The 24,340-nt window shown below is 41.3% G+C and overlaps 2 protein-coding genes across 2 annotated transcripts; one reads left to right on the top strand and one right to left on the bottom strand.

Annotated features, from left to right (window-relative positions):
* The first annotated feature begins 3,963 nt into the window (after positions 1-3,963).
* Positions 3,964-11,126, top strand: ggcx (gamma-glutamyl carboxylase). Its single transcript, XM_026173976.1, has 15 exons — positions 3,964-4,171; positions 4,396-4,599; positions 4,685-4,843; positions 6,246-6,411; positions 6,487-6,565; positions 6,980-7,086; positions 7,164-7,327; positions 7,402-7,703; positions 7,955-8,086; positions 8,383-8,534; positions 8,616-8,785; positions 8,871-9,001; positions 9,083-9,230; positions 10,051-10,255; positions 10,350-11,126. Exons 1-15 carry the CDS (start codon positions 4,147-4,149, stop codon positions 10,507-10,509), a joined length of 2,304 nt encoding a protein of 767 aa, XP_026029761.1. The 5' UTR covers positions 3,964-4,146; the 3' UTR covers positions 10,510-11,126.
* A 2-nt stretch (positions 11,127-11,128) lies between these two features.
* snx24 (sorting nexin 24) lies at positions 11,129-24,092 on the bottom strand. Its single transcript, XM_026173977.1, has 7 exons — positions 23,856-24,092; positions 21,914-21,997; positions 13,700-13,804; positions 13,468-13,562; positions 13,325-13,354; positions 13,115-13,179; positions 11,129-13,009 (listed from the first exon to the last, which is right to left on the bottom strand). Exons 1-7 carry the CDS (start codon positions 23,922-23,924, stop codon positions 12,939-12,941), a joined length of 519 nt encoding a protein of 172 aa, XP_026029762.1. The 5' UTR covers positions 23,925-24,092; the 3' UTR covers positions 11,129-12,938.
* Between the last annotated feature and the right edge of the window lie 248 nt (positions 24,093-24,340).

Genomic DNA, 24,340 nt, shown 5'->3' with positions numbered 1-24,340 from the left:
GCAGCAGTTTCCCACCCTCCCAAACTCTGTTATATAATTCTAATAAAAGATCTTTAGCTGACTCACTGAGATAGTTTATCAAGATATAGCAAACCTGATTTTTTCACGGTGCTGATAATTTGGATTTCTGAAGCACTCAATTCAATTCTGTCTTTGTAAAAGGAATATTTAATAAATCATCTGTATCTTCTTCCTGTTTCAGTAATTCCCTATTCGCTATGTTTCTCTTCCTCTTCGCCCTTCTTCACTAACATTGCCTGATGGATTTTAACAAACGTTTTGCGAACAGATTTGCCTTTTCCTCATCTTTTACAGCTGTTGCTTCTCCATCCCTCAATATTGGATATCCATACTCCCTTTTTATACCATTCATCCTTCTAATCATTGACCAACCACTCTGTATTTTTGTCTCCCTCCCTACTGAATTACAAAAACCCCTCCAGAAGTCACTCTTTGCATTTTGAATGGATCTTCTCAGCTCAGCTTGCAATCTTTTATATTCAATGAAATTCTGAAAACTGTGTTTCCTCTTTAATATCTTAAAAGCTTTATTTTGATGCTTAATCACTTTATCACACTCCTTTGTCCACCACGGCACGGCGTTCTTTTCCTTACACCTTCTGTCTTCTTTATTTCCCAGTTTGCTGCGTCTAAACTGCCTTACAAATAGAATAATTGAAATCATCCACCCCAGCATTCATATCCATCTTTTGCATTTCCTGATCACTAACTATTCTAATACTAGTCAATAATCATATGACTGTTCGCACCACTAACACGTGACCCTACACTGTGTTCACTGCATCATTCCATCTTCGCACTGATCAGTGATCACCACCTGCATTCATGTATATATCTATCTACTTAGCACTTTTAATTTGAATTTTTATGTTTATTTAAACGTTGTCTGACAGGATGTGTTGCACTAAGCACCGTAGCAATTTTCTAATGTTGTAAACCTGCTCAACATTTGGCAATAAAACCCTTTCTGATTCTGATTCTAAATGTATCCCAATCAGCATTACTGAAGCACCACTTCTACACACCTATATCCTGGTTCTCTACACTCAGCTCTATCTCAGTCATCATAGGATAATGGTCACTGCCTACAGTTGTCTCTTTTTTTAGACTGCCATGAACAAATACCTGCCAACGAGTCTGACACTATGTGAGATAATTGCTGATTCTGCACCTGTTCTAATATTAACTCTTGTACCACTTCCATCATACTTTTTTAGCTCTATCAATTCCTCAATCACTGCTCCATTCCGATCATTATAATTACCCCATAATGATCTGTGTGCATTAAAGTCCCCACACCAAATTACGTTTCCCTTTAAATATGTGCCAAGTTCCTCTACTGACAACAGTTTGTTAGCCGGATTGTAAAAATTGATCACTCTGATGCTGCCATTTCTTGATCAGATTTCAAGTACAATATAACTGTGTTCCTATAGCTACAACTCTATATTGGATCTCTTGTTTCACAAATGTTGCACATCCTCTTCCATTACCCTCCTTTCTATCTCTGCGGACACTATCATAACCTGAATACAGATTATTTCTGGTTTCTTTTTGCATTTTTTGATGAATCCTTTAAACTCTTGTCCATTTGCAATCAAACTTCTGGTGTTCCCCTGTAAGATAATCATATTGTCCCCTCCCCTGGTCCTCCTCCTTTCCCCTCCCCTTCAAGTCTTTTATTGGATATGTTCCCAAGATATTCTTTAATACCAAAAAACCTCTCTGCTCCTTTCAGTTATTTTAATTTTCTCTGTTTTGTGTTTCACTTGATCTGTGCAATTTATAACATAGGCAATAAACAAAATAATCTTCTCCACTGTCAGTCCTGTATGAGTTCCATGTGTCTGTACTAAATCTGCTGTCGACATTGGTTAAACCGGTCCTGTTCCATCCTTTGCCTTCTGTACCCTCTTGACAGCCTCTGCGTAACTTATGTTGTGAGCTGCTTTGACTTGCTCGACCTCCATGGCCTTCTTTCTGACTTCACAGCCCCCATAACTTACCCTGTGCTGCCACCCACAATTACTGGATTTATTCTGTACATCATCCACATTCCCCAAATCTGTTTTCACCTCCACACTTGGGGCACCTCTGTTTCCCCTTGAAAACTGCAGTGATGTGCCCATCTTTGGCATTTATAGCACGTGAGGGGCGGTGATACATATGCTCTAACCAGAAAGCTTATGCATCCTATTTTAACTTTATCTGGCAGGACAACCTCCTGAAATTCCAGGGGTACCTTTTGTTATTCTTCTTCGTCTATCGGTGGTATCTATTAACGGTTTTACGGTAACGGTTCAATGTAGCACATTGATGTAGCAGCTGAGCTCAACGGCGCCATCTACTGTAAGACGGCGGAATTACACACGTAAATGAAATAGTGACGCGTTGTGATTTAATAATTTCAAATGCAGTTATTATTATGTGTAGCAGAGTACAGTTTCCTGGAAGATGTGCAATGTGTTATTACGTGTAATTTACATGTTCTAAATTACGTGTTAAATATACTGAGATAAATTTACATACACAGGTATATCTTAACAGTACTTTTAAATAAAAACTTTGTCTAAGGTTTTATGGAATTGATTATGATGAACGGCCTTCCTAATTTAAATAGATGAACTTGAATTTAAAGCGATCCAGTGCACAAAATGCAAGCACAATTACAGGGGTGTCTTCCCTTGTATTAGCTTTCCACTTTGATGAGATGCCTCTCCCTCCCCAAGCTTGGGTCTGCCAGAGATATCTTCCTTCTCCCCACCATCACCAGCTGCTTGCCTGTGGGCCCCTCTTTCTACTTAGCTCTACAATATAAAGCCACGGGCCTCTTCAGTCAATGGCTGGACCCCCTTTTGCTTTAAGAACTGTCTTAATGCTTCACGGCACAGATTCAATAAGGTGCTGGAAACATTCCCAAGATAATTTAGTCTATATCGGTATGATAGCATCAAACAGTTGGTGCAGAAATGTTGACTGCACATCCATGATGAGAATTTCATGTTCCACCACAACCCAAAGTCAGTCCATCTGTCTGTCTGTCCATCACAGGGGACAGACATCTATTTACTCTGCTGAAGAGTAAATAGATGGTTTTGCTTTCATGTTCAGCTTTCGCTTCACCACAATGCCCACGTCGCTGGAGAAGTGGCCCAAGTCCAGACTCTGGGATGTGGATTGGTGCCACATCCCAAAATGAAAATATCCACATGCACACATATTTTTGAGTAATCTGACCAAGCAATGTCTTCCCAATCCACTCTTGTTCATTTTTGACATGCCCATTTGAATTTTAGCTTCAGCTAAGAATGAGCTTCAGCCTCATTCTTACCCATTTTTACCCAGTGAACTGCAGCTCGTGGAATATTTTCTCATTTTCAGACCATCCTCTGTAAACCGTAGAGTTGTGTGGGAAAAGCCCAGTAATTTAGCAGTCTCTGAAACTTGAATCACCTTTCGTCCCCATTCTTATGCTCAATTTTAACTTCAGCAGGTCTTGACCATGTCTGCCTGGATAAATACATTTAGTTGCTGCAATGTGATTGGATGATTACATTATATGGAGAAACCGGTGAGTAGACTCTTGTTTGACACTTTATAAAAATTATAACATACTATATAAATAACATTAGACCATATTGAACTGTCCCCCTCTTCCATTAACATTTAAAATTAAGTAACTAATTAAGTACCTTGCCAAGATTAGAACATGAAAATGTTATAATTTGTAACTTCATTAACACACGTAACCGCCGAGTTTTCTCATTTTCAGGTAGCTCAGCTCGGTCACGTACTACAGCAAGATTTGACCTAATTCAAGGGCGACGAAATTCTTGAGTCTCAACCAGGATGTGACGTCTAAGAAACGCCCTCTGGTGGGTGGGGCCAGAGTGGGAATCAGCCAATAGACGAAAAGCACCTCTTTCACAACATTCCAATCGCTCCTGTCCCATCCTCCCTCCTCCTCTCCTCCTGCTCCTCCTGCCCGCCTGACACACTACTGTGTGTGGAGCTGTGACACGTAAACTTTGTCCGTGACCGCACAGAACTCCCGCATCTGGGTCAGGGAGAGCAGAGAGACCCTTCTCCCCCCTGTCCCGAACCAGAACCCGGCATTTTTCTAACATGGAGGCGAGAGACGCTACGGCAGGTGAGGTTATTGTGGCAGTGGCATATCGTGCGGGGTTGTTGTTTATGTAATAACGTAATAACCAGTTAGACCAACATGTAGCAAACAACGTCTAAGCCTGAGTCGTGTTCAGTGTTTAAATGAGAGCTGGAAGGTTTGTAACTCACACAGGGACTCTGCGTGAGTGAGTTAATTCATTTTGTGTTTAGTACATAAAAACATAAAAACCAATTTGTGCCCTGCAGGCGCTTTTGTGCGCCGTGAGGGAGATGATCAAACTGCAAAGGACCAGCACAAAGCTCCCAAACGTGAACAAACGCCCACCAGAAGCAAGATGGAGCAAATATTTGGCTTCAAGAAGGAGGACCTGACTTCCTGGCACAGCTTTGTGGCTCTCCTGAACCGCCCCACGGATCCTGCATCTCTGGGCATCTTCCGCTGCTTGTTTGGTAAACTAATCACACCTGTACAGTCTGCCTGCTGGGTATTCTGACTGTTTCAGACCTGCTGTGATGCTTTTGATACTTTGTGCAGGTTTGCTGATGGTCATAGACATCACACAGGAACGTGGCCTCAGTAACCTGGACTACAAGTACCTGGATGGGGCCCCCGTGTGTCGCTTTCCTCTCTTCAACTTCTTACAGCCCTTGCCGCTGGACTGGATGTACCTGGTGTACGTGGTGATGTTCCTCGGTGGGTCAGGCTCAGTGTTTCCAGGTTTATTCCCGACTTGAGAGAACACCTGTTTTTGAGTCTGAGTGGATGCAGTCTCTCTCTCTCTCTCTCTGTTTTTTTAATAGGAAGTGCTCTCTGTGGGAAACACATGCCTGCATTTTTCCACTTACATTTTTACTCCCCAAGCCAGCCGACTCTTGCAAGTTTTAAATCAATGAAAAGGTAGAGCTCACTAAAGATTGAGCAAGAAAGCAAACAGACAGCAGATACAAAGCTGGGACACATCAGCCTTATTAAAGTTATACATGGTTTTCACTATAACCAACAAGTTTAAAAGTGTTTACTAGTTATTAGATTAAATGAGCGGAAGAGCAATTTTGCATAGATTTCTATAAAATTGGACCTCTTTCCCCCCCAGAGTAGTCGCTCAATGTTGGCTGTTTCTTTTGGACCCAGGAGTTTGGATACAAGCTGCAGAGAGAGTGAGAGAAAGAGACAGTAAAGGAATGAAACTAGAGGCCAGATTTGCACATACGTAGCATGCACCCTGACCACTCACTCAGAGTTGAGCATTTTTTGGGTTTTTGCTGTTATGAGATCCTGAAAATCAGAAAACATCAGCCATTGCTGCTTTTAACCATTTAATAACTTAGAAGTAAGTTTAAGTAACTAAGTTACTAAATACAACATAATATTTTCTTTTAGTGATGAGTGATCCCATTAGAGTCAAAGAAAGATAAAGCGGGGTATGCATGTGGTGTTGACAACTTTTTACTTTTATAAAATTACTTTTCATTAATTCACTTTTGTGCTTACGACTGTTTTATTAATGATTAGTGTCTTGATAAAGTCACGACACTGTGACATCAACAAGTTGCCTCTTGCAGTGTCCTTCGGTTATTCAGTCCGATCCACTGTTTGCTTGTGATGTCACTGAGCGGTGGGTCAGTCTGGTAAAAAGCCAAAAGTTACCGTTTAAAAAAAAGAAGCTGGGCCCTACATTTCCCATAATGCAACACTAGCATCTTTATAGCCTTGATGACTAGTTAAACTAATCATTTCCATTTAAAATGTCGCTTTACAACAAAGTTAATTGCAATGGCTTCACTGTGAATTCAAAAGTTCCCTTTTAAAAAAAAAGTCTTCACAAGCTGAGTTGTTTTAAAGTTTGTTTCCACCACTGGAAAAATAAAGTGTTTTGCCATCCATGAGTCAACATTTTAGCTTATTATCTCAGAAATCTTGACTTACTGACTCAGACTTTGAGTAAATAACCTGATATGAAAAGTGTTTTTGTTTTCAGTGGTGGAAACAAGCTTCCATAGAGTCAGGATAGTTAGGAGATACTCTTCATGTGTAAAAACAGACTCATTAACGATAAGAATCTGTTTATTTTTGTGGTTGTTGTTTTTGACTTAAGGTGCTTCGGGCATCATGCTCGGCTGCTTCTACCGGCTCTCCTGCCTCATGTTCCTCTCCACGTACTGGTACATCTTCTTCCTGGACAAAACCGCCTGGAACAATCACTCCTACCTCTACGGCCTCATTGGATTTCAGCTCACACTCATGGATGGCAACAGATACTGGTACGGTGATGTTTAGTAATCTACTTGAGTGTATGTTTGTTTCTTTCATTGATGTCCGTGTGTGTGTTTTTGTAGGTCCATCGATGGACTGCGGAGACCCTCTATAAGAAATGCTCATGTGCCTCTATGGAATTACACACTGCTGCGAGCTCAGGTTTGTTTATTTAGCTCATTCATGGGGCGATCGTGGCTCAAGAGTTGGGAGTTCGCCTTGTAATCGGAAGGTTGCCGGTTCGAGCCCCGGCTTGGACAGTCTCGGTTGTTGTGTCCTTGGGCAAGACACTTCACCCGTTGCCGCCTGGTGGTGGTCAGAGGGCCCGGTGGCGCCAGTGTCCGGCAGCCTCGCCTCTGTCAGTGCGCCCCAGGGTGGCTGTGGCTACATTGTAGCTTGCCATCACCAGTGTGTGAATGTGTGGATGACAGGTTGTGTAAAGCGCTTTGGGGTCCTTAGGGACTAGAAAAGCGCTATATAAATACAGGCCATTTACCATTTACCATTCATATGATACGCGTTTTTCAGCTTATGGATTCATCAGTCACCTAATGACATCTCTGCTGTTCCTCAAAGATATTTATAGTATACTTCATTGCCGGAGTGAAGAAGTTGGATGCTGATTGGGTGGAGGGATACTCAATGTCATACCTGGCTCACCATTGGCTGTTTGACCCCTTCAAGTAGGTATTTTTTGAAGCCTTTAACTGTGATTATCCCAGTAATTTGCTTCTGATCATGCCTTCCCCTCCTTTATCAGACTGATTCTTCCTGTGGAGTTAGTAAGCCTGTTGGTGGTGCACGGAGGCGGTCTCATTTTGGATCTGACCGCTGGCTATCTGCTGTTTTTTGACGTTACTCGGCCTTACGCATTTTTCTTTGTCAGCTACTTCCACTGTATGAACTCGCAGCTCTTCAGCATTGGTGAGTTATTCTTTTTTTAAAGGAATACTTTTAATTCTGTGCTGTCATTTTACCTTCGTCTTAATCCTCCACAGGGATGTTTCCCTACGCAATGCTGGCCACCAGTCCTCTCTTCTGCTACCCTGACTGGCCAAGAAATTTTTTTGCCCATTTCCCATCATTCCTCAGGCCAGTCCTGCCCCTCACTTCACCGGGGTCCCAGCCCAGCCCTTCCTGTGTTTACGAAGAAATCCAAGGCAGTGGCACTCAGCAAAGACAGACCCCAGCTGCTGCCAAATCATCCAAATTGAGACTAAAACACAAGCTGGGAGCCATTTTTACTGTTCTTTACTTAATGGAACAGTTCTTCTTGCCCTACTCTCACTTCATCACACAGGTACTAAGATCTTTGTTTTGAAATGCTTGTACAGATAACACATTCATCCATGAAGCCCTCGTTGAGTTATCTGCTGAGACCAATGGTTGCTCAATCAGAGTCAACAGCAAAGAGCAGCTCTGACGTCTGTTGTCAACAGAGAGCTGAAAGCTTACTCATCAACAAGTCCCCACTACACTCAGTGGTGAATTGAAAGTGTGAAAATGGTGATGTGATTTATGACTTTACTTAAACTTCTTTTTTTTGTCAAGGGTTATAACAACTGGACTAATGGCCTGTACGGATATTCATGGGACATGATGGTTCACTCTCGCAGCCATCAGCACGTTAAAATCACCTACAAAGACAGGAAAACGGGTGAAACTGGATATCTGAACCCAGGGGTGAGTTACAGGGGAAACACTGTCAGACTCGATAACGTTTGCTATCTGAGCTAAAAAAACCCAAAACAAAACAAAAATTAGTGCTTACAGAAGTGCTTTGACTATATTGTTATTATTAATATGCATTAGTTATAACTGTAATCTGTGATGTTTGGAATTCCTTTAATTTCACCCGACAGTGTCTCCATCTGTATATGGATGTTTCTTTAATAAACAAAACTGCTTTTCCTTGACCTTTTTAGATTGTAGTCTTTCCTAAAGTCTTGCTCTTCCAATTCACAATCTGCCTGCTGTAGGTGTTCACACAGAGCCGTCGCTGGAAGGACCACGGAGACATGCTGAAGCAGTATGCTACATGCCTCCATCAGTACCTGCCTCGTTATAACATCTCCGATCCTGAAATCTACTTTGACATCTGGGTGTCCATCAATGAACGCTTCCAGCAAAGGTACGAGAGCTTTTTGTTTTTAGCCTTGTCTCAGAATTGTAAAAGGGTGAGGTTTAAATCTGCTCTGGATGCTTTTCTAAGGATCTTTGATCCTCGTGTGGACATTGTGAGTGCTGAATGGTCACCTTTCAAACCAAACAAATGGCTCATGCCTCTGCTGGTGGACCTCTCGCCTTGGAGGCCCAAGTTCCAGGAGATCGAGGGAAGTTTGGACAATCAGACTGAAATCGTCTTTATTGCGGATTTCCCAGGTTACAAACCTCACTTTTACAATTTTTCTTTTGGATGAAAAAGCCATGCATGGTGTGTTGTTTTATTGTTATCTTCCCTTTTTAGGTCTCCACTTGGAAAACTTTGTGAGTGAAGATTTGGGCAACACCAGCATCCAGGTGTTGCAGGGCCAGGTGAATGTAGAGATAGTGGAGGAGAAGAAGAACTACACTCTGCAGCCCGGTGAGCAGATAAAGGTACAGCTGCTCACCATTGTCACTGTTCATGCTTTGCTCTTTATCTTGTTTTAGTACTTAACTTACTGTGGCTTTGTGTAGGTAGCTGCCGGGGCTTATCATAAGGTGTACACAGTGTCCGAGGGCCCCTCTTGCTACATGTACGTCTATGTAAACACCACAGAGGCGGCACTACAGAAGAACTTCACCAAGCTGTATGAAATCCAGGAGCGTGTTCGCAATGGAACAGGTGAAGATGCTTTCAAAAATAACACATTGCATAGCTTTTAGTGGATTATTTTAAGGGGTTACAGAATAGTGGTAAGGTTCCTGAAAAAGATCTGAAAACCTACGTGCTCAGTGCTGTGCAGGTTACCCATGTACCCACAAAACAGGGCAGAGGATTCTTCAGGTTGTGGCTTGCTTTTGTTCTCCCCTTTCTTTCCATGGATGCTCAATTGGGTTTGAATCTTTGGAATTTGGAGGCACAAGTTAAAGTTGTTCCCTTAGCTCCTTGAGCCGTTTCAGAGTAGTTTTTGCATTGTGGCGAGGCACAACTTCCTGCTGGAATACTTTCAAAAGTTGTTACTCCAGTTACAACCGCAGATGTCTGTACGTGCTGCAGGCCTTCTTTTTTTCTTTCAGCTGCTCCCTGTAGAGGTCGCTATAGCAGATCATCTGCCTCCTCCTCTGCATGTCCTCCTTCACTTCACATTCCTCTGTTCCTTGTGCCTGACAGCTTCTCGTGTCCAAACTATCTCAAACTGGCCTCTCTAGCTCATTAAGGATGTAGCAATACATAAACAAAAAAAAATGCAGTAAAAAATCAGTAAAGAAGGCCAACACTGTAAACAATACAGTAGATATATAAAAGTTTATGATGCTACTCGTGGGGTGGGGGTGTGTGCTTAGCCTGGTGGTGTATAACAAAGTCGAGGTGACTTTACATTTTAATGAAACAATCAATCTATTTCCATTCAGCTGTCGATGGCTGATCTGCATGTCACTAAAAATCCCATTCAGCTCTCTCCTGGTGTGCCTGCTTTACTTGAGTCCGTCTCACCCCACAGAAACCGAGCCACTTCCTCCCGAGCTGCAGCCTCTCATGGCTGCAGATGATGATGAGAGTTCGGAGGTCAACGCCACTGACCCGATTGTGCGGCTGTTCCTGAAGAGGCAGCGACGGATGAAGGAAGTTAAGAAACGCAGGGAGGCCGGCATGCTGGAGCGACTGCAGCGCTTTGCCGTGAAGAAGTATTACACAATACGCAGAGGGTGAGTGCTGAGCTCTCTGAGAACGCACAGATGCAGACAAAGTGTAGAAAAACCAGTTAAACAAACACGCGAACTCTGCACATTTGTCTTCCAGAATCTTGATGACAGCCATTGCAATGAGAAACCTGGCGGTGGGTCTGCCTCCGCTCGAGCAGCTGACGAGGGAAGTTGCCTACGCCAACATGAAGGAACCTCAAGCAGAAGCCAGTCAAGACGAACGGCTCAAAGATGAAGTCGGTCATGCAGAACTTTAATGCCACTGAGGCCAAAAAAAATACTCGGTGAATTGCCTGTAGGTGCTGAATCACACATTCCCATCAATGTGAGTGTGTGTGTCCGCGCTATTACTACTGGACTGTTACTACACTGGGACATCACTGCCCGGAGATCACAGCGCTTTTATTTTCCGTTTTCACTTCTGAAACATTTCAGATTATGTCACTACGTGGTTAGAGCTTTTGTTAATGACCGTTTAAAAAAAAAAAAAGGGTTGTTCTTAAAAATAAGTGCGCTTAAAAAGACAGCAGGCATTATTTGCTAGAGGAGCATATGTGTGTGTGCAAAAATGCTAATGCTGTTTTGAATGACAGAAGTGAAGCAGGTGGAAGCATGTGACTGAAGGAGGAAGGGTTTTATGTTTCAAAGGGACAGATCTCAGTGACCAGGATCCTTTTCTGTTCATCTGCCAGCTCCAACGAGATTAGAACAATTTGAGATAAATTATGTTTACAAATATTCATGATACTTCAGTCAGTTTAACGTTCTAACCAGTTATGGTACGATGCAAGGGAAAAAAGTATTTTCTGTCTTTTTTCTTATGGAGATCTATTGATGAAAATAAATTTTGATATTGAAATGAGTCTGACGACAAGCTTGCGGAAAATAGAGAATTCTTTTTCCTTTTATTGGTGTCAGTATTGTACACATTACCCTTCATAAAGTGCTACAGCAGACGTCCAGTGTTCACTGTAGGCTGGCATTATGGCACAGAATGACACACAGCACACAATATAAATACATATAAATCTACAACATGGATTTCCAGGCAATGATTTGCTAAGACACACAATCACAATCTCTTCATTATTCATTGTTTGGCTATAAATGTGTAGTGGAGGTCCAGTCACGTTAAAAAAAAAAAACTATTAGGTTATTAATTGCTGTCCGAAGAGTGTCCAGTGACAAAGTTTCATCAAAAGCTACCAGTCATCGAAGGGTGTTAGATTTTAAAGTTTTACATGAAATAAATTCCAGGCAGCAAGATAAAGACAAAGTTTTGTGTTTCATATCATATTGCACTGTTATTTTACTGGCTGTAAGTCTGCTAAATCACCATCTGTCTGTAAAATGAAACACTCTGCATCCCTTTTACACGGCGGCGCCAACTATGCTTCCAGTTACCACAACTTAACTGACCCTCGATTATATTTGTGATTTAAACATTAATACAAGTGCGTTAGTGTTAGAGACGGGTCACAAATTGTTCCCATAAAACAAATGAACACGATCTGCAAAGTCATGCACAAACAGTGAGAAATCTACGTGTACCTACAGCTTTTACACACATTTCTTATTTTTTTCTCTGCTGGGTTGAGAACTGGAGGCTCTCTTATCATCTAAGTCGGTGGTGTGCGTTTAAGATGACGACAGAGCAAACCCTTAATTTCAAAAGGCTGAGATTCCCTGGTTTTTTTTGTTGTTTTTTTTAATGTGGGAAAATCTGCTGAGGGAACGGAAAACGCAAGTGAAGCCAAAGTAATTGCACCGTTCCCATCTGCATCTACTAGTCAGCTGTGGCACATATTTCAGTCTTTGTCACTTCATCATAGCGAGCTCACTAGCACAAATATCAACACTACAGTACTTCTCACAGACTTCGTGAAAGACGTCAATATCACAGCCAGAGCGTCTTTAAAAAGTCAGTCATTTCCACCCTAACGTCTCGCTGTCGGCTCCACCAAAACGCAAAAACACCCTCTTCAGTCCCTAAAAAAAAGAGAATTCACCCACAGCACTCCCACAGCAGGCTCCTTTTGGCAGCTCGAAATAAACAGAAACACCACATCACTGGAGATAAAATAGAGAAGGGCACCTCCCTGTTTGCAGGCCATGATCCATCAAGCTCAGTCTAACCCTGTGCTTTAGATGCCAGAAATGCTCCTGTGCGTCTGGCACACTAACCCTTTTTCAGTTCATGAGAGTGCAAGAGTCATTCAGAATACACTGTAGGGTGACTAAAACAAACCAAAAAAAGAATATAATCAGGTCCGTTGCTCTTATGAGCCTCACATTTCTAATTCCAGTTGATCCTCCCTGTGAATTTTGCTGGTTGTGTTTTTTACAAAATAAAGTTAAGTTACAATGTATCGAGCTCTATTTTTTCGGAAAATGCGCCCCTGTGCTTGAACACATCCTAGTAACCAGTCAAACAGTTTCACTTCATTTTTACAGTGGAGAGTTTGTTAGTGGAAAACGTGTTTATGCTTTAAAATGTGCTGAGTCCTGGCGTCCTTTCTTACAAAAATAAAAGAATGGATTCTTGTTATTTGCTTTGGAAGATGTGAAGGGCTCAGTGTGTCCTAACGTGTTATGTTCTTCATGAAGCACACCTGAAATGGTGCAGAAAAAAAAAAAAGAAGCATCCCGTTTGTAGTGACGTCCCCTCAGATTCGGCTTGGAGGCTCTACCTTGGCTGAAGATCTGGGTAGTAAACTCCGTGCACCACACCTTCGATCACAACGTTAGAAAATTCATCTGAAAAGGTGAAGAAGAAAGAAAAATAGGTCAAATAAAGAATGAGTACATTTTGTTTTAAATGGAGAAGAAAGGAAAGCCTTTTAAGATGTTATGTGCACACACCGTGTCCAGCTGGCAGCAGGTAGGGGTCTCTCAGAAACAGCATGACCGGCTGATGTGAAAGTTTACTAAAAGAGAGGAAGAAGGAGAAATCAGGAGGTCTGTGCCAATCAATCTGAGTGAAGTTCAAGTGTAGAGCAAATAGTTACTTATGTTTTAACTGGTTAAAGTGCAGATTAAGAACATGACCTATGGGAGGGAAAAACGACTCACCTCGACTCCAGTGATTCTGTATCAAACGACCTTAAAGAAGAAAAATAAAAGTTATGCCACATAACCCTCCACGACCCTGGGAACAAGCGCAAATGCCACAAACTGGTCTTTTATTCTAAAGTAAACCAGCAGTTTACACTCACCCACAACTTTCTGTTTTTGGCACTGAAGGAAAATGGCGGATGTTCAGGAAATCCAGGAATATCTTTGGAAGGACCTCGTTTTCCATAATTATAGTCTAACAGAACAAAAGCAAATTTCAGTGTGTACGAAGCACCAAAACGAAGCATCCTAGAGGCGAGTTTGAATCCATTTAACTTCTTTATATCTGAGACAAACAGCCCTGACAGTTGGAGGGAATGTGAGTCCAAATACCTGCAGGTAGAGCTCTAAGCCATGTCTCCTCTGCTCCAGGACCTTGGGAACCCAGTTTCTCACATGCTTCGAGGGGATCTCGGGTGGCTTTATGGTCTTCTTCAGCTGGAGGGATTTAAAAGTGTTACACAAATGTGTACAGTTGCTTCAAAGTTATGTGCACAGTTAAACTATTTTGCCCAGAAGAAAACCAACCGGACATGTCCGACCTCATTCTCAGAGTTCCTGTCTGACACAGTGTCAACTCTCTCATTCAATGAAATAAAAATAAGAAGACCTTCTACATACCCTCTCTCACCTAACAAATTTACCTTTGCAGAGGATTTTGCTCAACAAAAGTGCTAGTATAACATTTCTTTATGCAAAAGCACTTAAGCTGGATGTTTAGACATTTATTTAACTGATTTCACATATTTTAAATTACTCAAAATTGCCAAACTATTTTTGGGGTCACCGAACAAACCACACCGAAAACAGAAGAACAAACGTTTAGCTCTGAGAAGCTGTTCATAGTTAATTGATTTGGAACATTTCAGCTAATAAACTTTTGTATGTTATGCCCTCTCTGCAACTCCTTACTCTCCTTGCAGCTGCAAATGCAACCGTTTTTGGGTGTTTCCTGGGCTTATTGCGGTTTATCAGCCTCTGATCGTTTGTAGATAAAGGCAGAGCTGAAGTCAACTTGTTAAGGGAAAACTTGTGGCTAGACGTTTTCATGTTATTTTAAAACTGAAAATATTTAGTAATTTAAAATAAAATCCTTGAAAATGTCTTTTTTGGATTACTGATATTATAGAACAATCACCAACAAAACAATGGGACCATAGTGTGGTTATTACTATGATAAAGTAATTATTAGTCATTTAAAAATAGCCTATGTCTATCTGAATTGTGTATTTTAGCAAAGATTCTTTAAATGTTTATAAATTAATAAGTAAAAAACAATTTGAAAAAGTGTCTGTTCTTTCCAAACATCAGTCAGGTTTGGAAAACAACACAGCACAATAACTGTTGCTATTAATGTAGGGAATGACATTGCTGAGACAATGGACTGTGTGTTTGTGCCACCTTAGTCAGTAAACAGATTACACAATGTGAACTTTTCTGTGAATGCTCTAAGCTGCTTTTCAAGTTATCAGCTAGAACACAGTCTGTCCATTTTGCTTGATCTTCCTACCTAATATATATATATATATATATATATATATATATATATATATATATATATATTTATTTATTTATTTATTTATTTATTTATTTATTTATTTTTTTTTAGGGGTGCAACGATATTCGTATCGATATTGAACCGTTCGATACAATGTTTTCGGTTCGGTACGCATGTGTATCGAACAATACAAAATTTGTAATTTATTTTATCAACTTTCCTTCTGACGATGCTGTCTGTGTTGAGCGCTCAGTGAATCAGCGTTCGACTACTCCGCCTAGGCTGCACTGTCGAGCGCAGATCCACTGAGCGCTCAACACAGACAGCATTGTCAGAAGGAAGAGCGCAGGGCAAGCTAGCAGACAGAAGTTAAGCTCTCCTTGCAACATGGCAAATTGAACCTCCCCCACCCTCATTCAGATGTGGCGTTTGGAATTATTTTGGTTTTCATGTGACGTATGACCCTGAAGGTAAGCGCGTCATGGACTAAAGTAAAACAGTATGTTGGATGTGCCACGCAATGCTCAATTACATGGGTGGGAAGTAGTGTGTTAGTGCAGTTAGCTCATTAACGTGTTAGCCGTCCAGCCCCACGCACGGGGCGATCAGGGGTAGCTCGTTAACGGAGATTTGCCGTGTTGTGGCGTTAACGTCATTTCAACGAGATTTGCCGCTGACAGCACTAGTGGGAACACAACGAATATGACTGCACATTTACGCCGACATCATCCTAGTGCAAAGACAAGTGGAAGCAGACAAAAACAACAAGCATGCATGCTACAAACTTTACCCGAGTCATTTAGACAGCCGTTAGCACATGATTCTCCTTATGGGGACCTGATATGTTTAATATTGTGGCGAGCTCAGACAAGGAGGAGATGGAGGTGTCGTTTGGTCTTGCTTACCGTGAGCTAGCCAGAGAGCACAGCCGTTTATTGACATCTGCCGCTAGCTAACTGCTCAGCGCGGCAACCGCACTGCAACAGCAACAACAACAACACACAGGGCACCCTCTGACCCCGGAAGGACACACCGTCGCAGCGAGAGGGCGTCACCCGTCACTATGGCAACATAACTGTACAAACAGAACCCCGAACAGCCCTGACTCGCTACATAGCCCCCACCTAAGGGGTCAGTCGTCCCCGACGACCCCATTACCCCACACAAAGTCCTGCAAATGTCCAGGTGCCTTCTTTTGGCGCACTGGCCGGTCACGACCGGCGGGGGAAAAGTCACTCGGGTCAAAACATGGGGTGCCACCATCATCCTACTTCTGACACCAATGTGGCGAGCTCAGACAAGGAGGAGACGGAGGTGTCGTTTGGTCTTGCTTCCCGTGAGCTAGCCAGGGAGCACAGCCGTTTATTGACATCTGCAGAAGAACACTGCCGCTAGCTAACTGCTCAGCGCGGCAACCGCATAGCAACAACAACAACAACAACAACACACAGGGCGCCCTCTGACCCCGGAAGGACACACCGTCGCAGCGAGAGGGCGTCACCAGTCACTATGGCAACATAAACAAAACATAACTGTACAAACAGAACCCTGAACAGCCCTGACCCGCTACATAGCCCCCACCTAAGGGGTCAGTCGTCCCCGACGACCCCATTACCCCACACAAAGTCCTGCAAATGTCCAGGTGCCTTCTTTTGGCGCACCGGACGGTCACGACTGGCGGGGGAAAAGTCACTCGGGTCAAAACATGGGGTGCCACCATCATCCTACTTCTGACACCAATGTGGCGAGCTCAGACAAGGAGGAGACGGAGGTGTCGTTTGGTCTTGCTTCCCGTGAGCTAGCCAGGGAGCACAGCCGTTTATTGACATCTGCAGAAGAACACTGCCGCTAGCTAACTGCTCAGCGCGGCAACCGCACAGCCACAACAACAACACACAGGGCGCCCTCTGACCCCGGAAGGACACACCGTCGCAGCGAGAGGGCGTCACCCGTCACTATGGCAACATAAACAAAACATAACTGTACAAACAGAACCCCGAACAGCCCTGACCCGCTACAATATGCTGCTGAGAATATAGCCCAGAAGAAGCGTATAGTATAGCTTTTATTTTGGAAAGAGACATTTCTCTGTAATAAACTCTCTTTTCCAAAGATGAGTGATTCCTCAATCAGATACAGGGCTACCAAAATCTATCTCTGCCCTGCCCGTCAGGCTATTGTAGGAAGGAAAAATATACGTTTTGTTTTGCATTCTTTCAGAAATGTAGCTGGGTAATTATGTCATTGGCATCGGTGAGCCACTGTCAATATGTGACATATTGAAATCGCGTTTGAATTTGCGCTTGTTTTTTGCTTTCACTTTGCAATCACGCGAACTGTGTATAGAGAGCGACAGCACTGATTGGTGAGTGATGATAATTTGTGCACCAATTCCTCTGACATTGTCTTATCAATCGTTAGCTTACTATGCAAACATGACAAGTGAAATCTCCCGCAGCAAGCTTAAACATGTGAGAGGTTGATCGCGCAGAGAATCGCTGACCGTTATGTGTGTGTAAAAGCAGCAGGATATATATTTTAGTTCTGCTGAGCCAAATAAGACAGGTCAGGGTGAAGAAGTGACAGCCAAAGAAAAGCTTACCACAAAACGGAAAGTTATGACAAATCAGACTATAAGGCAAAAAGAAAGTGCAGCTTTATGGTTTCATGGACAAAAGAATTTCTGTGGCTGCAATATGACGAGCTATATAACCGGGGCTGCACATAAGTGGTCCGCAGGTGCGCATTCGCAGTCAAAATATAAAAAAAACAAAAAAAACACGCACAAGATATGAAGTTGCAACGCGTGTTTGCATACGTAAGATTTTCTGGAGAAGGACAGACATTTGTTTAGAACTCTCAAAGATGTCGAAGAAGCTCCTTTAAGCAATTACTTTGGTGTTCCTTCACCTCCAAACAAATGTCAGAAGGAGTCCGAACCACAAAAGAAGCGCGTATTCTCGGAAAAGTGGTTGCAGGAGGTGAGCTGGCTTCAAACAGATGATGAACGCACAGAGATGTGGTGCAGAATGTGCCGTGAAAATCCCACTCTAGCGGACAAAAACAGTGCTTTTTATATGGACACAAACGCGCGTTGCAACTTCTTATCTGGTGCGCGTCTTTTATTTTGACAGCAAATGCGCACATGCGGACCACTTATGTGCACCCGTGTAAATAACATAATGTTCTGCCGGGTGTGTTGTTGGTTTTCTCTCGATTTCTGAGTCGACAAGCGCCTTTGTTACTGGGACCAGTCATTTTAAGAAAGGCCCCCATTAGAACCCATGAGAAATGCAAGAAATGCATTATTGCTCAGTCTGCAATATCTTTCCCAGAACAAACACCAATTGCAAATAACGTACTAAAAATAAACCTGAAAAATCTGTTTAGAACAGCGTACTATGTTGCAAGGAGTGAACTACCACTGGCAAAATTTAGCAGTCTTTGCAAACTTCAAAAAGCAAATGGCCTAGATCTTAGTTCCACTTGTCTCTTACCCGTGACTTCAGTGGAAATTTCAAATTCAGGACCTGACACAGACTGATTCATGTCCTACACAGTTCTTACAAGTTCATAGAAATTTCTGTTCAATTAGAACCAAGTATTTGAGTTGATGATTGTAATTTTTATACAATGTTGTAATTTGTTTTTCAACAATTTTTTGATTGTTTTGTTTCCTTTACAATATTATACTTTAATATTATACTTTTACAATATTATTACAATATTTACAATATTATACTTTAATGTATAATATTGTAAAGGATATTATACATTATACATTATTATACAATATTATACATTAAAGTATAATATTGTAAAGGAAACAAAACAGGAAACAAAACGTCAATCAAAAAATTGCTCTCTTTTTTTATTCGGGCTACTTAAATTTATTTTGGGCTACCAAAAACTGAAGAGTCCCTGCCTGAAGGGCTACCAGGGATTTTGAAATTTTGAGAGCCCTGAGATATATTTATTTTTTTAATTACTTTTGTTTCAGCAACATTAAATTTAAAAACTGTACTTTTGAGTTAAAATATATATTTATAATTTTAATAAATGACAAATTAAAAAGGCATGAACATTTTTTTTGTATCGAAAAAATATCGAACCGTGACACCAAAGTATCGAACCGAACCGTGAATTTTGTGTATCGTTGCACCCCTAATATATATATATATATATATACACACACACATTAGAGATGGCACGATACCACTTTTTTATGTCCGATACCGATATCATAAATGTGGATATCTGCCGATACTGATATGAATCCGATATAGTGTTTTTTAATCAATAAAACTGTTTTTTAATATCTTGCTGCATTTTGTATAAGTTCATACTCAAGTTTAAATAAACAAACACTAAAGCTATTCTGTTATACCTGTATGTAAAAAATACACTGCACCCAAAATATTTCATAGTTCATAGTTCTATGTTGTGAGATGTGATGATTCATGTGCTATGTGCTGAAGTGTTTTTTTTTTCTGTTCTCAAACTGATCTCCCTGTTGGAGCTCAGTCTTTTAAATTGGCTCTTTGCTAGGTTGTCTGGTATGTGTAGAAACAGCACTGGCTTATCCCTTGATTTAGGTGCTTTTTTAAATCCTTGAATGGTTCATAGATTATTGTTAATTTGCTTAAAAAACACAACAGTCATGCCAAACCATATGCAAAGAAGAAAGGTTGAAAGACCTTCAGAAAAGCTAGACATTTTAAATGAGAATAAGAAAGAAAAGTATTTCTCTGTGCCCCCCCTTTCCCTGTTAATGCCCCACCTGGCCCCCTGGCAAAGCTTTGCTACACCGGCCCCTGCACAGTTACCAGCCGTCAGCTACGTAAAAAGCTGCGTAAAAAAGGATCCTGGTGTAGAAAGTAATATTAAATAAATTCTAACAATAGCTTATCAAGCTTAAACATGCTGCTGTTGTTCAGCCGCTGGTTTCCTCTTTCTGGCGTGAAGTGGGCGATAAACAAAGAAGAGAGACGGACTCGCGACAGAAAAGCCGATCAACTGATCATTAAGCAGTTTCACGATTGAAGTAGCAGCAGGAGAGAGAGAGAGAGGCAGTCGCTCCATATATCTGTTGTTAAGCTTAATGTGGGAATGCTTTACAAACATTCAGAGATGAACTTACACATTTGCTTTACTTCTCTCTGGGATAACTTCCTCGGAGATGAAATGCTGGTTTGGTAGTGAGGCTACAAATACACACAGCCGCTCTATCACGTGAGCACACTGCTCCGACGTGCTGCGGTTATGAGCCGAGTTACGCCGTGTCACAAGTTTTGTGAGGTGCTTTTTTGATATTTAATGGATCATTACATTTTTTATTTCGCTCCGATATGCGATACAGTAATTTACGTCAGTATCAGACCGATACCGATACGTAATATCGGATCGGTTCATCTCTAATATATATATGGATTTTTTTAGTTGCTGTTTTTGTAACGTTATAAAATAATGAAAGGTGGTAGATTGGCCAGATGCTGGCACATGTGTACAAATAACTCTGGTGTTTGGTGGCTGCTATGGCAGAGCTTCCACAGAGGCCAGCACGTGGATGAGAGAAAGGGGAGGCAGGAGGAGGAGAGACCCGTTTCTGACACAAGTCCCGTCTCTCTTGTTTGTTTATCGCCCACTTTGCGCCAGAAAGAGGAAATCAGTGAATGTTGCTCTAAACAACAGCAGCACATTTAAGCTTGATCAGCTGTTGTTAGAATTTATTTAATATTAATTTCAAGTATCAGCTGATGTTTGCTGGAGCCACAGCTGTAAAGCTGCTGGTCATGATGTCGGTTTGGATATGTGGTGAGAGGGAAACATGAAGATGAAACCAGGAGATGTCCTGATGTTACTGAATCATCAGAGCTGAACAGGTGATGGAGAAACAGGTTTACCTTTTAGGTGACATGAATGAGTTGAAGTTATGAACTGTTTCTGAGAGACAAATAACACCAGGATCCTTTTTTTTTACGTAGCTGACAGCTGGTAACTGTGCAGGGGCCAGTGTAGCAAAGCTTTGCCAGGGGGGCAGGCAGGGCATTAACAGGGAAAGGGGGGCACAAAGATATACTTTTCTTTCTTATTCTCATTTAAAATGTCTAGCTTTGAATAAATAATTATCTGAATCTTACAACCAAAGTTTTAATCTGATGTAAAATGTATAGAAATCATACATATACCAACAAGACTGTACATCACTGTCACAACAGCGTTTGTTTTCATTCAAAGGTTTTATGGCTTTTCCTGTAACACCTGGTGGGCCAGTCTTTAGTCAAAATGCCCGGCCCGATTTTTTGTCCCAGTCCAGTCCTGCTGTCCTATGAATAATCTTTATGGGTTTTCCTCCCTTAAGCATGGCTTCTTGTCAGCTGCCATTCCACTGAGACCATTCCTGATGAGGCTTCAGTGAACAGTAGATGGATCAGCTGAAGGCCCAGATGCATCTCTCACCTCCTGTGTCAGTTCTTTGCTGTATTTTTTCATTATTTCTTAAGGACAACTTTGTCTGTGCAAGATAGTTTTTTTTAAGGCCTGACACTTATTAGTGTGTCCTTATCTGTCCAGTTTCCTCAATCTCTTAAGGACACACTGCACCAGCACTCTCTGGTAATATATATGGCACGTTTTCAGCTAATAGCTCTTTGGGAATCACCAAGTTGGTGCAAAAATCTATCACATACCTGTCAAACTGTGGTATCATTGGCATTTTTTGTAGATTCAACTAAAGAATGTGTTTTTGGAGAATATGTTTTTGCAACAGGCTCCCAAAGAGCGCCTAAAGATTTAAAACTGGTTGCTTTGCTAAGTTGTTATGTGTAAACACAACACTAGTTCAGGCAGGTGTGTTCTTATGTTTGAGTGATTCATAAACCAGTGTTAAGTTAAATTAGAATATCATGGTTGATGTGTAAAATCTGTAGGTTTTTCACACATTAATGGCGGAAGTTAAACACTTGAACGCTTTAGTAAATTTTTAGCTCACAGGAAAGAATGATTGTGCGAAAAAAAAAAAAGAATCAGAACTGAAAGTTGAATCTCACCATTTTATGCAAAGCGTGGAATTCGCTGTAGCGTTTCTCAACAGCATGCTGTCTGCCGTTCATCAACACGTCAATTTTAAAGACCTGAAAGAAAAAAGATAAGTCAGCTTAGTGACTCATTCAACTGAAAATTTCTCTGCTCTACCCATACACTCAGCAGTGACAGTAACGTCGATGTCAGCATTAATTCCACAACAAGAGGAAACATCTGGCTGTTGTGACAGAAAAAACAAATTGATCTGTCAGAGTTACTGTTAACATCCCTAAACAGGCTGCCTTCCACTTCCCTTCCTTCAGTAAGAGATTCACAGCACGCACGCTGCCGTTCTGGACAGCATTTTGCAAAGGAGGAAATTCACAATAAATGACGGCAGCGCTGTGAACACACACACCGTGGAAAAGCCAACAAGTAATCATTATTAACAAATGCTGGAAGAATCCAAACAGGTGTTGAATCTTATTTAAAAATATATTTTAAATAAAATATATAATCATCTCATAAACCTGAACACAGTGTCCATACGTGAATACTGAGAAATAAATTCAGAAAACTTTCTTTTTATGGGTATTACACAATATCTTGGAGGTCAGGAAGTCAAACTCAAAAGCACTGCTCTAAGGTCCTCATGACTTCCAGCAATAAAACATCATGCCATTAAAACAGGGAAAAAAAGCCTTCCTCAAAATGATGCCACAAAACTGGGAACTGTTGCCTAATTGAACAGTGGTTCCCAATAAAGGGGATAGGACTCCTTAGAGCAGGGGTGTCAAACACAAGGCACGCGTTTGACACGGCCCACAAAGACCCGCACGGCTGTGGAAAATGTAAAGGAGGGCATAGATTTTGTACTTTTAACTGTATTTTCATCGATTTTACAGCGTTTCCTGCTGATGAAGTCCACCACTGCCATTCATTCTACACCAAAGTAATAAATAAACAATAACAATTAAACCACAGAAAAGTTTTTTCTTACCATCTACTATAAAAATTTATATATATTTATATTTTCTTTTACAGTGGGTCCACAGCAGGGGAAAAAATGTTATTTTTTGGGCCACCAGAACACATTTGTTTATCTGCGCTGACAGATTTCTTTTTTTTTTTTACAGCAGCATTTCTTTATTGTCTAGAAAAACTGAGATATATTGTTGAAACTGGTCTTCTTTTAGTATTAATTGGTATTAAATGCGCAGTCCAACTTCTTTACACTGACAGTGGTTTGGCCCACTTATGGTCAAGGTGGGCTGTAACAGTGGCAAAATGAGTTTGACGTGCTTAGATAAAATGTTGTAGTCACAAGATGAGTAAAAGACAGATATATATCTTACTGATTCTGATGTTAGAAGACTGCAGTACAATTAGTTTGATCTCTAAATGAGTAAATGACTGATTTTAAAAAGCTGAAACCACCCTTATGTGTTTGCAGTGACAGCAGCCTTTACTGGAAGTGATTTTAAACAATATTTTACAAAAGAAAACATTTAAGGGTGAAGCAGTGGTGCCTGGATTAAATCCTTACCTGTGTTTATTCCCAATCAAGGACTCCCTACACTATATATCTTTAAACTGAGCATATCTCAGCTACTTATAACCTCATTAAAGTATTTATCTTCATCTTATTTATTCCTTACTCTAGATTATTATTGTTATTATTATTTATTTATTTATTTACAGATGTCAAGATGTCAGCTGGGTGTGGAGGGCTGGTTTAAAACTCTGGAGCCTCTCTGATTAGACACAGATTCTAAAGTCAGAGTAACTTTTGCCTCTTTTCGTGCCTCATTTGCACCATAAAGTGCGAATTCGGTGCTGATTTGAAGCGAGCAGAGTGCAGTTTATGATCTAACAGAGAGAGACAGCGGCACAGTTGACATTAAATCTGATGACAGCGGCAGGACAGGCGACACACAGACACACAGGGTTTATTAGGGAGCAGCTCACCGTGTATCCTTTCTCCACCGAGCTGTTTTCTGAGCGAAAAGACGGGATCGACACTCGCACCGGATGCATCTTCACTCGAACTGAGGCGTGATTTTCAGGTAGGTGATGTTTGATCTTGATCCTCTGGCGCACACAAACACATTGACACACACACACACACACTCACTCACTCAGTGCTGGTGGATTACTCCAGTTTGACTGATAAAAATCACAGAATTCAAATGTGACGAAAGACATCTCAGTGGTGCCCCCTGCTGGACCGGAGGGCACACCGTTGTAAGGATTATCTTGAAGAAAGCGCCACAGAGGACAGTTTAACATTCAGGTGGCCCAGTGGGGTCATTTTTAATCGTGAATGTCTTTCCTTTTAATTATAAAAGAATTAATTAATTTATTAACTTCGACAGGCAGTGGCATTGTGTCAAATTGTGTATTTTTTAATGTCATGGGCTTCGGTTTTATTGTTTTTTTCGATAATTTAGCAT

Source organism: Astatotilapia calliptera, chromosome 7 (genome assembly GCF_900246225.1).
Source record: "Astatotilapia calliptera chromosome 7, fAstCal1.2, whole genome shotgun sequence".
NCBI lineage: Eukaryota > Metazoa > Chordata > Actinopteri > Cichliformes > Cichlidae > Astatotilapia > Astatotilapia calliptera.
The sequence above is the reverse complement of the archived record's forward strand: the minus strand, read 5'-3'. Positions and strand labels throughout refer to the sequence as shown.